At 38.3% G+C, this 18,186-nt stretch overlaps 1 protein-coding gene across 2 annotated transcripts in view; it reads right to left on the bottom strand.

The window, feature by feature from the left end:
- Window positions 1-5,175: 5,175 nt before the first annotated feature.
- znf408 (zinc finger protein 408) overlaps window positions 5,176-18,186 on the bottom strand; it is a 23,421-nt gene continuing 10,410 nt past the window's right edge. For both annotated transcript variants that reach the window (XM_015384843.1, XM_015384844.1), the window contains 5 exons: window positions 16,557-17,197; window positions 15,381-15,590; window positions 15,107-15,230; window positions 9,539-9,772; window positions 5,176-6,307 (listed from right to left, as the gene is read on the bottom strand). In XM_015384843.1, coding sequence (XP_015240329.1) covers window positions 5,667-6,307; window positions 9,539-9,772; window positions 15,107-15,230; window positions 15,381-15,590; window positions 16,557-17,197 — 1,850 coding nt within the window. In that variant the 3' untranslated portion in view covers window positions 5,176-5,666. The remainder of the gene's footprint in view (window positions 6,308-9,538; window positions 9,773-15,106; window positions 15,231-15,380; window positions 15,591-16,556; window positions 17,198-18,186) is intronic.

Below are 18,186 nucleotides of genomic sequence, written 5' to 3'. Positions count from 1 at the left end.
ATAACAATTGTGAAGATATTAAGTAACATTTACTTAATCACATCCAAATTGTAAGTTAAATAAATTTAAACAAATTAAGTAAAGTGTATTTGTTTTTCATTGGCACAAAGAGCATTTTACTCAAAATGTTAAGTAAATCTTATATCCCTGTAGTATTTGCTGTTATAAAGTAATTAAGTAGATATTATTTTCTTGTGCATGACATATTGATTTACTTTGTTGCATTATGTGACATTACTCACTAATATTAGGTAATCATTGCCAGTTTTCTTTTGATAAATGTTATGATAAATAACATTTATCAAAAAAAGTTATTTTAAATAAACAATTATTTTTTATTTTAAACAGTTTAACAAAGAAGTAAATACCCTATTGTATTGCATTGCCCCATCTTTCATTGGCCAGCCAGAAATTTGACAGTCTAACTGGAATCTATCCATCCAATTTCTGTCATGCTTAATCCCAGTTGAGGTCGAGAAGGGTGCTGGTGCCAATCTCCAGATGTCTACGGGCGAGAGGCGGGGTCCACCCAGGACAGGTCACCAGTCTATTGCAAGGCAACACAGAGACACACGGGAAAAACAACCATTCACGCACACACACTCACACCTAAAGATAAATTAGAGAAGCCAATTAACATAATAGTCATGTTTTTGGACTGTGGGAGGAAGCTAGATAGAACCCACACTGTGCTGCAAGGCAGTGCTACCCACTGTGCCACTGAGCAGCCCACTGAGCAGCCCTCTAACTGGAATCTTAAAACCTTCTGAAACTGAGACTTTCAACATTACTTACAGAAATATACTCATATGTGAGATCAAGAATATTTTATTACTCAAACATGTTCAAAACAACTTCTGGGCGAGGGTCAGCACAGAAACAGCCACTTAAACTTTGAGCAGTGGTGTAAAGATTATGTATTCCTCTATTCATGAATTTGTACTGAAAAAAAGATAATGTTGTTATGACTTGTAAACAACAAATACACAGTATTTCATATATACCACATACAACACAGATCTGCTGGTAATGTCACTACTTAAATATGCGATAAAAACTTTATTAACCTACACACTGAAACAGTGCAATTTCATCATTCAAATCATCATCCAGATTAGCAGACTTTTAAGAATGCAATTTCAACAACATTAATGAAACAAACACAATTAAAAAACTAACAGCTTGCCAAATAACATATACCTTATTTGGCAATAAATAAAAACATTAATGACAGGCAACCTTCCACTACGATTAAGTGGAACCCACTGCTGATTCTTGGCATTTGATGCCACATTTTCCTACCCTAAGATGACAAAGTCAAGAATGCATTTAGGAAAGAAACTTCAACTTCAGGGTGTTTACTTTTGGGGACAGTTTATATCCATCCAACTCCAGGAAAAGTTTCTGGAAGACTTCTAAAGTGTAGCACAAAGTGGGAGGGTATGCCATGTTACAGTAAGGGCATATATCAGTCCCATGAGCAGCGAGCAAGCTTTTGCAGTACTGTTGCACCCTGCCAAAATGATTGTCGTCGGGGCCGCCTCTTGCTCTGTGTGTGATCCTGTAATGTCTGGATTAGGCGCAGGATCAGTCCTGCTGTGAGCCACAGTGCACATGTGCCATGCATGTGTTTCAAAACTCTACATTTTTAGAATAAAGTTTATGTAGTATTTTTAGGTTTATGCACATACTGCTATTAAACATTTAAATAGTATAAAGAAATCTAAGTAAACCTTACTCTCTCCCCAAAATTCATGTATAACATAAAAAAAAAGTTTACTTTTACATCAGAAACTCTAGTTTTTCATGAAGCTTAAAAATACAAAGTAGAAATTATGACTAATACTCTAATAGAGTTTACAGCACCAAAAAGTCACTTTTTTTCAGTGTGGAAGTGGTTCACCGTGGCTAGTTTAGGCTGGACCCCATCTGCAGTGGAAGTGAAACCTCCAACCATGTTTAACGATAAGTTTCTATTGATCAGTGAATATCAGAAGCTGCCTGGACTGATGTGGAGGAGAAAAAAGCATACCCATCAAAGTGGTAATAAATTTAAATTACATCAAAACAGAAAGTCCTTTAACTTTGCAATTCTTTAATCATGTATTTGACAAGACCTGAAAAACGGTTTATTCTTTTTTCAAAAGGTTTTGATTAATGTTATTTTAATTATTTGGTGAATAAATAAAAAATAAATTTGACATATTTAAAGGGCATCAATTAATATGTGTTTTAGTGCATCTCTGCAGACCTCTCTATGCGCTTAGTGGAAGTCCGGCCCCAGAGAAACAAGCTATGCTGCTGAAGATGGTTTGTGCTTTGTTCAAGCAACTGTCTGCCTACAGATATGGAAGAACAGAGGTCAACCTACAGGGAGTACAAGGTGGAGAATAAAAACTTTGTATTTTAGCTGGTATTATTTTTCATCTTTCAGTGGCGGATTAAATACATTCTTATGTATTTACTAAATATTGTTTGGATTTTAACCAAATGTTTCTACTTTTTCTTACATTAGCTTATGTTATTCATAGATTTAACCATTGAAATAACAAGGTTTTGACAGTAGTATAATATTCTGTTATTGCTATAGTGTTTAAAAAATATTACCTTCATTCAAGGGAATAAAAGCAGTCAGTATTTAATGAAACATTAAAAGAAGAAGTTTTCTTAAAGAGGACAGTTTTTGTGCAGATCAAATAAGTGCTATTTTAGATAATAAAGCTAAAATATTTATTCAAGAAAACATACTTGGCAGCACTTACTGATTGTGTGGTAGTAAATGAGACACTTTCTTGCATCTTTATTGAGCAGTTTATTAGCTTAAACATGAATGCATAACTTCATGTATAGATAAACATTATACAAATAATCATTATGAAGAGCATTTGGCAACTTCAGTGGAATGTTTTAGAATAATAAATATGTGGCCCAAATGTCTTAGTGACTTGCAAATATTTAATTGCTACTAAAGTTATTACCATAGTTTGAGAGTCATCACATTGTTGCTTTTATAGCTGATTTAATGCATTATGCTGTCGCTAACTATAACTTTTAGAAACTTGATAATAGCTTAATGACAGTAACCCAAACACAGTAATTACAACACATCATCACTCAGCTCAGTTTGTTGGCCTTTCACTCCTTAACCTCCTTTATTCTCTTTTCAGGAGCCCAGGGGTCATCCTCTGTGTCTTCAAAATAAAGCGTACACAGCTCAAAGTGCAAAGAAAGAGTGGGTCCAACAAATAGAATAGAAAATCCCTTTATTGTCCCACAATGAGGAAATCGATGACCTTAGAAAAGTGTATAAAAATAACAGAATAATATATAGTGTTTTTACAATATTAGTAATCTGTATCTGGAGAATAAATAATCAATAAACAGCTGTGGACATTTTTACAGTAATGGATATGTGAAAATATCAGCAACACCAGAGTTGCAAAAAGTAACAGCAGCATGTTATTTAGCTGACTAAGACAGAAACTGTGCAGAAATTACCATGAATGTAACAGCTTATTGAGTTTGCTGGGAACAGTGCTGGTTATGAAGTCTCTCAGCTGCTGGGGGGAAGAATCTGTGATAATGCTCCCTGGTGCATTTAGGGTGCAGCAGTCTGTCACTAAAGGAGCACTCCAGTTCTGCATCAGCTTTAATGCATGGGGTGGGAGACATTATCTAACAGATGTTATTTCAGTAACGGTCCTTTTGTTTCCCACCTCCTGCACTGAGTCCAGAAGGCATGCAACCACAGAGGTGGCCTTCCAGATGAGCTCATCCAGCCAAACAGCTGTGATATAAACATGACTAAAATTGCTTTTATGTAAGATGCAACCTTCTTCTCCCTTCAGCTTCCAAGCGACCACCTGGACCTGGTTCACCTGTTCTACGCAGGCCTCTATGCCTTAAATGCTTCACTCAACTCTATTGATGACTGTTGAGCATTCATCAGCAAAGAGGAAGGTCAAATTCATCAACAAGCTGAACAGGGCGAAGTTATTAATAGGCAAAGCTAGCACTTAAATTGCACATGCAGCTTTGAAGCCTCACTCTTAGATGAAAATCAGCAGACACATTAATATATCCATTACAGTAATCACATGGTGATTACCTTAAAATCCAGTGAAGAATCTTTTTTTCCACTTTTTCTATTTTTTGTAGGAAGATCAATCTTTTTTGCACCTCCAGCTGATGCCTGTGCAACATAAATAACACTCACTGCTGGACTCTTTATGATGCAAACCATGAAATCTGTTGCAGTTTGAAACAAGGTCCCTGACATAACATCCACCTGAACAAGCCTGACATTTAATTACATGATTCTCTCCGCAGTCAGAACTCCTTCAGGGTGGAGAGATTCGTGGGGAGGTTTGTTGTTGTGCAGCAGGAGGAGGCTTGAACTCTATAGATCATGACAAGCTATTTTCACATTCCCCTTTTAAAAAAAAGGCTTCAGTGCAGAGGCTGTCTAAGGTGCAGCCCACATCTCATAAAAGACTAGACCTTGAATATTTCAGGACAAGATGATGTAATCCACCGACATAAGATTTGGACATCACTGCTCTTTATGTTTTAGGTCTGCAACTTTTGGCATCTCTCAAGAACAGCTAAAAAAAAATGTTATCAAATAGTTGAAGAGTTTGAACTCAAGTCATATTGGATGGGGAGGTATTTGTGAACATATATATATTTTTTATTTCACAACTGATAGTCAAATGTATTAAGGTGTGATCTTTGACTAGGCCTTTCTACCACATTAACATGCCTTGATTGAAACCATCCCATTGTAGCTTCAGAAGAATGCTTAAGATTGTTGTCCTGCTGGAAGATGAACCTCCATCGAATTGTATAAGTTCCCTTTCCCTAGTGAAGGAAGACATTGTTTTATAATGGTAAATAAAATACACACAGGCAAACTTGATGCCCTAATCAGATAAGTTAAAAATTGACATTTTTGAAAGTAACGTTATTTTCTGGCATCGTGGTAAATGGGGATGGGATACAAACATACAGAAACACTTCTAGTTTATTTTTTATTTGCATTTATTTTCAAATAGGTAAAACATTATTTGCTTTCTGCTTCACACATCACCTTGTGTTGATTTTCCACTTGACATTTCAATCAAATCATTTGGTCTTAATATTGAACTTAAACTGAACTGAGGCTCACATAGGTCATGAGTCGATTAAAAACCAAATCTTATTCCAGCCTAACCTTGTACAAAGGGAACTGGCGACTAATCTATCTCTCTTGCTGCTCCAGTTCTGCTGTTTTCTCACCTAACCTGGCTCAACTGTTAATGGTTTATTTTATAAGGTCCTACACTCTTCTGGATGTACTGATCTAATACATTCCATATACAAAAATGACTCTCAGATCATATTTAAGCCAATGAAAACATCAAAAGCAAAACTATAAATAAAATAAAAAGTATCAGGACTGTTGGTATGACTGTTCCTACTCTAATTATTAGTAGTTTTTTGGTCTAATCAGCCCTTAATGATCTTTAATTCATTCACATCTGTTCTACAAAGGTGGCTCAAAGACAATTTTCCCATATTAACTGGGTTAAATGTGGATAAGGCAGGCCGAAGGAAGGTGGGTCTCATTTAGCCATCATCTAATTGAGCCACATCGATCATCGGTGTCCTCCAGCTGTGGGTTTAGGTTATGCCGTGTTTATCTCTACAGTCTGGGCCACAGTGCAGAGTCCATCTGCTTCCTCTTGCAGGAATAGCAGATCTCCCAACCTCTGCTGCCCCTGGACCACAATGCACTGCTCTGCACAGTCAGATATTACCACCTCCACCAGCTCAGATTCCATCCCTACAGGCATAGAGCCATCTGTGGACAGAAGCAGAGGCCTGGAGGTCACTCCAGAGAGGTCTTCTGTGTGGACATAAACGACAGAGGGTTGGACATCGGCTGCAACTTCTACGGTTGATGCTTCCAAAGTTTTTAACTTCTCATCCTTTCCTTTTTCTCTTGGTTTTTCTGTTGTCTGTTTCTCCTCCCCTTTATCCTTTTCTCCTGTCTCCGGAGGATGGGCAGTCTTCTTCGGCCTGCCTCGGATTGGTTTCCGGTGGCTGCAGACTGAGGCTATTGATTCCTGAGCAGCTTTCTCATTGTTGCCGTTTGCTTCAGTGTTTTCCACCTCTCTCTGTGCCCCCTCCTCTGACTGGTGTTGAGCCTGGTGCCTCAGAAGACTCTGTTTCAAGGTGTATGCAGCACCGCAGGAGCAGCTGTACGGCTTCTCTTTCAGGTGGGAAGACCTCATGTGTCTCCTCAGCTTGGTGGCCATCGTATAGCCTAAAAAGAAAAAGAAAAGCCTAATTTAAACAAACTAGCACATAAGCCCTTTCAGATTTCTATCTGTAAAATAATTGAAACTATTGTTTTCGCTTTTAACTTCACAATTAGTCAATACATTTTTCTGTCACACAAAATCCCTAAAAAAAAAATACATTGAAGTTTGGAGTTTTACCATGACAAAACATTAAACAAATTCTGAAGTATTGATCATATTCCAAAGGTTTCTGGCCAAACTACAGACCTAACCTGTACATTTGGGAGTTCCTATACCTTTACCCGCCCTTTCAACCATGCTGACGAGGAAGTAATGACATTAGAATTGTTAGATCAACCTATCAAAAGCATCGGTATAATAAGGGGAAATGGTTGGCACTGAGTGGAGTTTGTATAAATACTTCGCCTGCAAGGAAACCTTGGTGGGTGTTGTCAGAATAGATTTCTCTTTGACAGATTCAGTTATGCTTCCATACCTGCAGCATTTAAAATAGCAACTTAAATCAGTTTCCAAACAACCAGGAGAGATAAGCCTAGGCACATTTAGGAGGTCTATGAGAACACCAATATGCCGAATCTCAATGATAAACCACCAAAAACCTGTTTGTTTTAGTTTCCGCAACCCAGACAATGCAGATAAAGACGGCAGTAAGGGAAAAGTGCTTTTATCAGCCAGAAGGAGGCTGTGTGCATGCAAAACTCACTTGAAATTCAGATGAAAAACAGGTAACAAGGAGCCTCTCTAATTTGTAAAGACTTTGGTTGACATTCTGAGCTCTTGCTTCAGTGTGAAGGGGGACTTAAATGCTGAATTAAAACCCGTGTGGTGCATAATTTATTTCCCATACTAACTAAATATACAGAAATTAAAGGATCCAGAAGAATAAGATCACTGATGGAAAATTATGAGGAGCTCTGTCATCAGAAGAACAAAGTAGAGCTGTTGCACCAAAGGTCCTAACCGATAAAGATGCTTCCATTTGATGACTTTTCTTTCAGAAAAACTTGAGAAACCTCGAGACAATACAACCCTCTGGAATACAATGGGATCTCCAAGAATAATATGGAAATTTCTCCAGGGATATCAGAGTTTCACCTCAGGACCTTTAGACTCCACAACCTCTGATAAAGGAAAGAGGATGGCTGGGTGGATTTTAAAGCATTTTTCAGTTTGAGGTTATGCTGCTGCCATCAAAGGGGAATTTATTTTAAGGCTTTTTACATTTCAATAAGCCGTGGTAAAGTTTCCCACAAACTGCAGCGGAAAAATAAATCCCTACTGTCAACAGTTTCCACGTCTGGAAGAATCAATTTTCTGCGCAGTTTGTGCATTTTAGGCAGTCACAAGACAGAAAAATATCCCATTTACCTTTAGTATTAAAGAAACCAGTGATGTCAGCAAACAAGTTTACTGATGAACACTTGATAAAAAGAATTTGTGAACATATGCATGAGTCATCAGCACTTTATGCTTTCCAATCATGCATGCAGGACAGAGCATCTGCAGCCTGCTGGGTGAGATAAACAGAGCCGCTTGGTTGGAGGAGGAAGGGAAATGACCGGTTTGTGCATCTAGCCCCCGACTGGCTTTATCATTAACTCATGTTTCACAATTATGTCTCAGCTGGAGTTTTTCTGTCCTGAAACGTTTCTAATTCTACAATGAAAGAACAAAGGAAAGAGATATAAGAGGCTAAATGAATATTTGAATATTTTAAAATATAAAATATATATGTTTTTAGAAAGCACTTTTTTTAGCATTTCCCTGCATTCCTTTTAATCTGTTTAAGCGGCTCTGACTAGCAGTTCCTCAAACTTTCTAAACTGTCTTTCCCAGATTTCCTTTTACACATTTTCCTTCCAATTAAAAATAATCCTACGCTTTATTATCCAGTAGTTTTAAACACTTCCTTTTGTTTTTTTTTTTTAAGAGTTTCTGGTTATGAAAACCAAACACAGACATTTCTATGATAAAACTGGCCAAAAAAAAATACAGAACCTGAATATGGTTCTGTGCAAATACTTCTATGCATTTCTACTAGGGTTTAATGTATTTTATTGGATTGTTGTATAAGAAGTCTGAATTACATGTCTGAATGGGGAAATTCCAGAATTTCACCATTGTGGGACAATAAAGGGATTTTCTATATTATTCTATTCTAAGTCAACGAGTCCCTCCATGTTGTGTGTGAAAGCACAGTTGTACTGTCTGTCCTTACTAGAACATGGTCTGAAAGAATCTAGGAAAAATTTCTCAGCGCCAGGAAAACTGCTAAGAGCCCCGAGTAGTTTATGTGGAGTTTGGACTGAGCTGGTCACCAAATTTCCCTCACAACCACGCCATTGCGCACAGTCCCCTACCCGGTTAGGGAGGCATCTGGGGATACCACTGCGCAAAGTGACAACCTCCCTATCAATGAACCTCGATTAACAGGCCGGGTACCGTCCAAGGGCTAAGAGCTGACAAACAAGCAGATGTTATTATTAGCTTTCTGTGGCGTTGACGCCATGCACACAACTGAGGGGAGTGGCCTCTGAAACGTACTCCAACAAAAGCTGTTAATCTAATTTCAAGTAGCCTTACAAACAGAATTAGCCAAAAGCAGCCAGCATTTTATCGTCATTACACTGTCACAAGTACAGAGCAACTAAATTAACTCTCCATCCTCTTGGGGAGCAGTGGTCTGCCATTGTGCGGTGCCCAGGGAGCAGTGTGGGTTAAGGTTCTTGCTCAGGGGAGCAAGAGTGGCAGTCCGTGAGAGTGGGGCTTGAACTCAGAACCTCAGGATTCCAAGCCCAATGCCCTAACCACTAGGCAAGGACTCACACTGGCAGCTCATTCCCCCAAGCTGGGATATGAACCCAGGCTTTCTGTTTGCAGGATGGGTGACTTACCCACTTGAGCTAGCAAGCTGCTAGACATGTCTTTCTAAGAGTGAAATAGTTTTTTTCAGAATATGTTCACACTCTGTTGATTGCGGTGAAATTTATGGCCGATGATATTTGTCATGCTAGGCTCAACGGAGACACAAAGCAGACGTCTGCTGATCCCGCCAACGTAAAGCTCAATTTTTACAACCACACATGTGGTGTACCACTAAGAACTGCTCAGTGGAAAAGTTTACATCCAACAGTTTTATGTGACATAGAGCATAACTAGAAGTGTCCTGATACAACTTTTTCCTTTCCAATACGATACCAATATTGCAGCTTTGTACAGAGTGACATATTCACCTTTCCCACATATTAAGCAGCAATGAGGTCTCTCTCCTGTGTGCAGCCTCTCATGGTATCTCAGACTATGAGGGTCCCTCAGAGATCTCCCACAAAAGCTACAAAGAAATCCCCTTTCGGTGTGTGAGAACATGTGCCGCTGGAGGTCTGACTTCTGAGTGAAGGTCTGGAGGCACTCTGGGCAGGCAAAGGGCCGCTCTCCACTGTGAACTCTCAGGTGGCTCTCCAGGTTCCCTGAGGCAAACATTCAAACAGAGACAGTCAAAGTTAAAGAGCTGCGATGATGAGCAGCAAGTAGAAGAAATGAATAAGCATCTATGCAAAAAATGTGAGACAATTAGCCTCCAAACAATGAAAAAAAAATATGAATGGAAAGGGTTCAGAACTAACCAGTTTGAAGTTATTTACTAAATGGTAACTGTTCTGTTCAAGCTTTCACTTAATGATAAATAGATCTATAGAGCAGGACTGATATATTTAAAGCTTTACTATAGGAAGCAATTATCCTGATATTTGTTTATTCAAGCCTGCAGCTGGGATACCGTTAGAGTAGAAGAGCCTGGTGCACAACTGAAGAGGGCAAAAACAAGCCGAGCATAAACTTGTTCCCTCCAACAAAAAGCCATTTTGTGATACTATGGGATGAATGAATAGATTAATTTAGCTTTGATTGAGCTGATTCTAGCCTTGATAAAAGCTCGGCTAAAACTAGGAAACGGTACCAGTGTTTTCAGAGTTTACTCTGTTCAGGTAAAAAAAAAAAATAGGGCTGGAACGTGTTTTCTTTTACTAAACATGAGAAGTGCAAAACTGACCAAACATTTATTAAAAATCATAATGAGTCAAGACTAGAGTATGAGGGATTACTGTGGCACAGGACAAATAAAAGGGAAAAAATAATTGTTAAGCATAGGCTACAGTGCCAATTTGAGTTTAATAATAGATGTTTTGGAATTGTTTTGCAAATTTTAGTTTGTATTATTTAGAGCTATTTATGAGCTTTTTTGCTGATTTTTTTAATAATGATTTTTGAACCTCCTTCAGGCTTAGGTGTGTTAGTCGTCTTGAACAGTCACAAAAGAAATGAAGGAGTGAGTGTGCAAAAGGCAAAAATCCAAGGACTGAACCCACCTTGCAGTAACAGAGATACTCACCTGATTAAATATGCATTTAAGCTTCAAATTAAAAATGGTTAGATTGTTTTTTTTCACACAAGCATTTCTAAAATGTTATATTGGTGGAGTTACATAGATGTGACTAAATCAATTTCAGATGTTTGTTTACAGGCATTTGTTGTGGGCATCCTTGTCAGTTTTTGTAGGGCTTTTATATTTGCTGATGAAGGTTCCCAGTCATCCAGGTCATCCCCCCCTTAACGGCAATCCCCCCCTTTAACGACCGACCCCTAGAATCATAGACAGTTTCAGATATTACAGGCTAACGATGGAACTAAACGACCCATTCATCAGTTACCATTTGCATGTTTCCAAGCAATACAAGGCCTTGTCCATATAAGACTCAAACTCACTGTGGATCCAGACATTTGAATTGAGAAAGCTTCCTGGAGAGGTGGCGAAACGTCTTCATATCTTGAAAACCAAGTCCAGTGGATATCTTTTTGAATTTTTATGGCTTTTAAATTGTTCATATCAATATCAGAATCATATAAAATCGACCAAAAATTTCGCATTACTTAGTAATAGCCTAGAGATCTTTAGGATCTTGAGAAGATCCGTAAGGAGGATTAGTCCAAAATCTCTTCTGCATTGTGTGCCACCTTGTCAGGGACAGGAAACGTCTGATATATGTAATTGCAAACAAAAGTCTATGCCAAATATTAAGTTTTGATCAGATATTAGACTCCATATTATCTGAGGAAACAGAGGAGTTCAAGGTCCATGAAATGACTGCAAATGGTAGCTAGATTTCCTCTTGCTGCAGAATAAGCTTACATCATTACCCTCCACCACCATGTTTGTTAAGTGGTATGGGGCATTACTGTTTGGTAATATATTAATGTGGATCATGGCCAAAAACATCTATAAAATGATTTGCTTCTTTTACTTTGCAAACCTAAGTCATATTGCCAGGCTGTTTTAAAGGCTTTCTACCTCTCCTTCTAAACAGAATCGTGCCCGTTGTTCATTACTCTAGCATGCACTGGCCTTGGGATCAAAGCCCAGGCCATCTGATTGCAGAAACATTGGCTGAGTAATTTTTGAGCTGTGAAGATTGGCTGTTTTCTAACTGTCAACATAGGAGTATTAACATTGACCAAACCAAGCAAAATATAAAAAAAAAAAAAGCTTAGTAGATATCACTGCTGCTGAGCTAAACACACCTTCACTAATATATCAGTGAGCAAAGAGACATCAGTTTCCACAGATAAGCCGCGTAAGAGAGCTAGAGTGGAAGAGTAGTTTTAAAGACACAAAATTGGATTCTGTTACACAAAACCCTTGGGATTCTATAGCCACATCACTCGGTAACCTCAAAACCATCCTCCTTTGCTTCAAATCTCTTGTTTAGCTTAAGAGAAAAAAGAGAAAGCACATTTAGCAGAGTAAGAAGGTCAAGAAACGTCTGTACTACTTCACAAAAGCCTCTCTAAAGTTGGTCTTTAAGCCTATCTATGTAAGTTATTACAGATAAATGGGAAAAAAAATATATCCTGATAAAAGAACTTATCACACCTTAATAAACCTGGAAAAAACATAAAAGACAGTTTTTTTAAAAGTGGGGGCTGACAGTCTAGACCATTATTTCACCTAGACTGATCTGAAAAGAAAACTAACTGGGAGGATTCATGACACTGTTCATTTACCTGATGATACAGCGTTAAAGCAGAACAAAACAACATTCTCTTAAAAGCAGGTCTAAGTCGAGGTCAGCAACTAATTACAGACAAATTACTCCAGCAAAGTCTCATGTCTGCTTTTAAAGTCTCCGACATCACAGAAAGGTGTGAGCTTCTGTGGAAAATAGGTAGAGAAAAAAACAAAACCTCTACAATTTTATTTAAAAAATTGAATAAAAAAATACCTCATACAAAATTACTTTTAAATCTCTCTTATCTTCCTTGTCAGTTGATGTGCAGTAATCTACAATGACAGAATGAAATCTTGGATATGAAGTGTTGCCTATGCCTATTTATAAGTAGAACAGATATTTGTACAACAGAACCTGAAAGGCACAAAGCAATAAATAGAGTGTAGAGATGGATAGATGGATGATGGACGGATGGACAGGAGGATGAGGCACAAAGTCTTTAAATCAAAGTTGCAGGAAGACCTTTGTCTGCCCATCACAGTCCCTAAATACAAATCACCATAAACACCTTGATGGTTCCCACTGCACATCAAAGTAACCATGGTAACCGTGTGTAGGCAAAACGAAATGTTGTGTATACAGTCTTTGTATACAAAATGACAATAAAAGTTGTCTATCTTTAAGTCCAAGTACTGGCAGGCTGTCACAGAGACAGCCATGTCAACACAGCTTAAGGAAATTAATGAAAACAGTGGCTGACAATAAAAACCATGCTGTCTATCTAAAGCATGGCTTTATTATAATGCATAGAAAAATAATTTACCTGAACATGTGCCTAATATTTCTAAGAGGAACACCTCAGAGTGCACTTTATATAAAAGTGCAACTTTTCTTTTTTATTATAAAAAATGTTGTCGAAAAAAGCCTGAAATCAACAATTGCACATAGAGCTTTACAAGGTTATTGAAAGCTATAAAATGTGGAGGAGGATATGTTGCTTTATGGAGTCAGTGAAGGTGTTTAGGAGGGATTTTACCCAGTTCTTAACTTAAAGCAGGCATCTCCAAACTCGGTCCTCGAGGGCCGCTGTCCTACAGGTTTTAGATGTTTCTCTGCTCCAGCACAGCTGATTTTAATTGATAGTTGATTAACAGGCTTTTGCTGTACTGCAATCATTATAATCAGCTGTGCTAAAGCAGGGAAACCTCTAAAACCTGCAGGAGAGTGGCCCTCGAGGACCGAGTTTGGGGATGCCTGACTTAAAGTAACTTACATTTTGACTTATATCTCTCTTACTTTGTTCAGACATCCTGGCTGAGAGTCTAATAACCAAACACACACACAAACATACGCACATGGGACACATTCAAAGATTTGTCTAAATTAAGACACCTGATATTACAACCCTTCTGAATTACGTGACCCAAGAGAAGAAAAAATGCCTAATTTACAGTAGCAGATTCCCTCACCAACTATCCTCAAGACCTTTCACAAACCCGATTCAGTGGCACATTGGATCTTTGTAACCGCTGTCTCATGAGTGACAGCGGTGACAATCACAAAACTAAACTCAGGGAAGCGGGCTTCAGCTTGAGCTGCGGTTTTCTGCTTGGTCCTAGTATAGTAAGAACAACTGTCTGCGTACTAAAGCGTAAAATTGTTTTTTTTCGACCGTAAAAAGTGCAGGGGACCAAAATGGATTTTTGAAAAAAAGCAGGGGACATGTCCCTTGTGTCTCCACCCCCAAATTACGTCTGTGAAACTGTGTTATGAGACAATTGAGGGGTATGGTATGTCCTCTACTGTCACAAGTGCAGGACACTGCACTTGCAACTTTTCTTGGGGCTTTGTTCTCATTATTTGTAAGACAGACAGCTTAATGTAAGGCTGGTGATATTAATAGCCTCATGACCCTTGCTGCTCTAACTGCTTACGAACATAAACACTTTTTTGGATTTTTGAGGTTTATGGGACTGCAAGCAAAAAAGGCTACTATACACTACATTACATAATATTAGGGCTGCAACTAATCAGTGTTTTGCTAATCGATTAATCTGTCCTTTATTTGTTCGATTAATAATCGGATAGCCAAAGGTAAAACTAAAACTTTTCTACCTGAGGAGTTCTGGCTAGAGTACATTGACAAATGAAAACGTTTTTTTTTTTATCTTATATCCAAAATCTTTATATATTTTTCACAATTTTTATATAATTACTGCTCTAAGTGGGTTGGTCTGTCAGCTGGGGGCATGTTTTACAGTCTCTATACTCTAGTTAATGATTAATCAATTACTAAATTAGTGGATGATTATTTGTTTCACGATCAATCGGATTCCAGCCCTACATAACTATATGTATAACAACCACATAATTACTTTAATCAGTATGTCTGCTTCTGTTATCCCAAAATGATCCTTGCGGAAAGTGCAAAGACTTGTGGGGGTTAATACATCTAGCAACCGAACATGTAGATTTATCTGCTTGTTTTCGGCATTCTTCAACTGGGACTACAAAAGTATTGTGAAAAAAAGAAATTTGTTAGATTGGTTAGCTGAAGGTCAATGACCATGTGCAGCATTTCCATATAAAATGCAAAAAAATCAAACACTTAACCAATCAGCATCTCAATTTATCAACAGAATTGCAGAAACTAAATTCTGTTTTTCTAGACTTTTAGAAGCTTTAAGGACACAAAGAATGGATTTTGAGTGATATGCCCCTTTATAAAGCTCAGCTGTCAGACAAATATTAAATCGATCGAAGCCGAGTGGATGATCACACCTGAAAAGCTGGCAGTACCTTTCTGACTGAAGCGCTTCCCACAGTTCTGACAGATGTGAGGCTTTTCCCCAGAGTGGAGCTTCATGTGGTTCCTCAGGGAGTTAAGGTTAGCCAGCTGCTTGGAGCAGACTGTGCACTGCACCTGGGAGAAAAAACTGAAAGTGGGTAACTTCCAAAGGTTGTTTTTGATGGGAAAACAAGCCTGGGATACAAGTTCAAATTAGGCACCAGGAAAATCCGGATAATCTGATAAAAAAAAAGGGGCCCCTAAATTGATCCCTCTAGTTACTACCTTTGGGGACTGCATGTGGACCTTCCTGCTACAGTGAAGCAGGCAGTGGACACGCAAGGAAGGGCGGCGCGCAAATGATTTGCCACAGTGCTGGCAGGTGTAGGGTTTCTCTCCGGTGTGCAGGACCAGGTGCTCCTTCAGGTCCCGCTTCAGGCCATATGTCTTCTCACAGTGAGGACAGGAAAATGGACGCTCACCTCGGTGACTCAACTGTAAACAAATCCACAATTACCTCGATCATTTTGTCTGACCACTGCTTCTATTGTCTCAATATGTCTAAATTTAAACAAGGCTTCATGTTTGATGTTTCTCAGAGCCAAAATTAGGTCAGTAAGGATGGTTTCCTGAACCGACGCAGAGCTTAAAGCCCTTCTGTTTCATTTCATTTGGTTTATGTCCTGTATTTGTTTGTGGAAACCAAAAATCATCTTTCTTACAAACAACTGCAGCTGTAACATTTTCCTACAGAAGTATTCATATCACTTAAACATTCCCTGTTTTAAGAATCAGATAAAATATGTTTTATTCAGATTTCATGAGGCAAACTAACAAAAGTAAGATATATGAAACACATGTAAAAAGAGAACAAATACTTTTAACAAATAATTAAATTTACCGTTTCCCCGCTATGTAACACAGTGGTTTCAGCGTTATGCTGTAGTTTGTTTTTTTTCTTACCATCTGATTTGACTAAGCTTAATATTTCAATATTTTAAAATCGACCTGCAGCTTTTATTGCAGCTAAATTTGGCTCAACAAAAGCTGACTCTGAATCGTTAAATCTAAAGCGCACATACCACTATAAAAAAGTAAATAAGCACATAATTTTCCCTTTACTTTAAAACAATGCATTACTTTGTTTCTTTCTATCACATGAAACCGAAAATTGAATAACAACAGTGGCTCTCAAATACTGGCTATCTAAAACAAAGCCTGCGATAAATCATACTTTCTCACTGCAGAATGACAAACTTTTTCTTACCGAGTTGCATGCAATTAAGAGCTACTAGCAAGCACTCCTTAGTATCTGTCTATCTAATATTTTTTATAGTTTTGTATATACGTTATTCTATATAGTAGCAAACTATAAATAAGGAATTTATTCATTTTCTAACTTAAACTTTAAAATAAATAACAGACAAAATAAATTCTCCACAGCTACAATGTGCTCATTACCTGATGGGCTCTGAAGCTTTCTGATGAGGTGTAGCTTTTCCCACAGTCTGGACATTTGAAGGGTTTCTCTTCTGTGTGGCTGAACTGATGTTTCTTCAAGTGACCGAGCTGGTAGAAGCTTTTACCACAGCTAGAGCACCTGTACCGCCTCTCTCGGTTCTCTGATTTCCTCCTGAGGGCCTCCTTGGCAGGAGAAGCTACAGCAGATGACTCAGTTTCCGTAGGTGATGAGGTGTAGGAGTCCTTGCTCTGTACCTCCGTCTCTTTGGAGGAGTCGGATCGCTCAATGGGGCACCCAGATCGTATGGACAATCTGTGGAACAGCCGCGGTTTAGCAGCCAGACGAGAGCTGGTGCGTACAGGAGGAGGGACAGGGAGCTCTGGTTCCATAGCAACTGAGTCAGTTAACCTTTCCTGCTTTTTGTCAGAGTCTAAGCTCTGTTCATTTTGGATGGTTTTCATTTTCCTCTTCCTCCCCTGTGTGGATGAACGCCTCTGTTTGACGACAGTATTAGTTTGTTTGTGATGGTCTTTCTCATGCTGCAGAGATTCATTCATCTCTTTAAGATTTTCCTCTTCCAGAATCTTTGCTTTGTTGGTAACTTTAGTCTCTGACTCTTTGGACTGCTTCACATTCTCACCTGTTGAACAAAGCAATAAATAATGAGCATTTTTCAATGCTTTAAAATTTTATTCTGAAAAGTTTTCAAAACAGAAAAAGCAGATTCTAGATTTTGCTTAGTTTTTAAAACTATTACTTAATATTGTTAAGATGACATTGCAGTGCAGGCCAAAGATTTAAATTTTAGTTTCCTTTAACCAGAACCTCTTCTTTCACACGTTTGGTGTGTTTCTACAAGCATTGTAAGCCAACATGACCCTGTCTGACTTTCTTTTAACAACGATTTTCTTTAAAGGACCTTTTTTCCCTCGGTCCAGTTAATAAAATAGTTTTTTACACCTGTAAGGTGAGTAAAGAGATCATTTGACATTAACAATTGACTAATTTATTGCACAATCCAGTAAAAACAAGCTTTTATTTTGGTAGGAATAACCAGGAACTGGAGACAACCCAGAATGACTTTTCTCTGCCAATGGCAATACAAGGAGCTGAGCTTTAGCATAGCAGCAGCTCCTCCAGCGCCTTTATGCATAAAAAGAACGAGTTTCTGTACACATCGGCTGCTAAACAGCCTAAAGGGAGAAAATCAGATAAAGAGAAGAAGGACCCGTAGCATAACAATGACCAAAGAAGAAACAAATCCTGATAGATGGGTAACTTCAAATTCTTATTAAGTGTGGCTGTGAGATACATGAAATTGTGCTCTGGAGGATTGAGCATACGTTTAAGGCGCATGTTTATTTTCGTGCATGTTCAAGAAAAGGAGGGTTTGTCAAGGTTAAAAAAAAATGAGGGGCTTCATCCTGTTCAGTGGCTCTTCCATTAGAACAAACCAATAGTTTTCCTTTTAAGATTCTCCCACCCCACCCTCACAAACAACTACAGGTGCTTGGCTCCAGGTACTCAGAGATTCACTTCCATACAGAAAGCCCACATTCTTATCTTCCGGTAACACAGAGTACATGTCAGACTTAATAATATTACTTTAGCGATAGTTTCAAGGTGTTG

The sequence above is a fragment of the Cyprinodon variegatus genome, unplaced genomic scaffold (assembly GCF_000732505.1).
Source record: "Cyprinodon variegatus isolate N-32 unplaced genomic scaffold, C_variegatus-1.0 Scaffold324, whole genome shotgun sequence".
Classification (NCBI taxonomy): domain Eukaryota; kingdom Metazoa; phylum Chordata; class Actinopteri; order Cyprinodontiformes; family Cyprinodontidae; genus Cyprinodon; species Cyprinodon variegatus.
The sequence above is the reverse complement of the archived record's forward strand: the minus strand, read 5'-3'. Positions and strand labels throughout refer to the sequence as shown.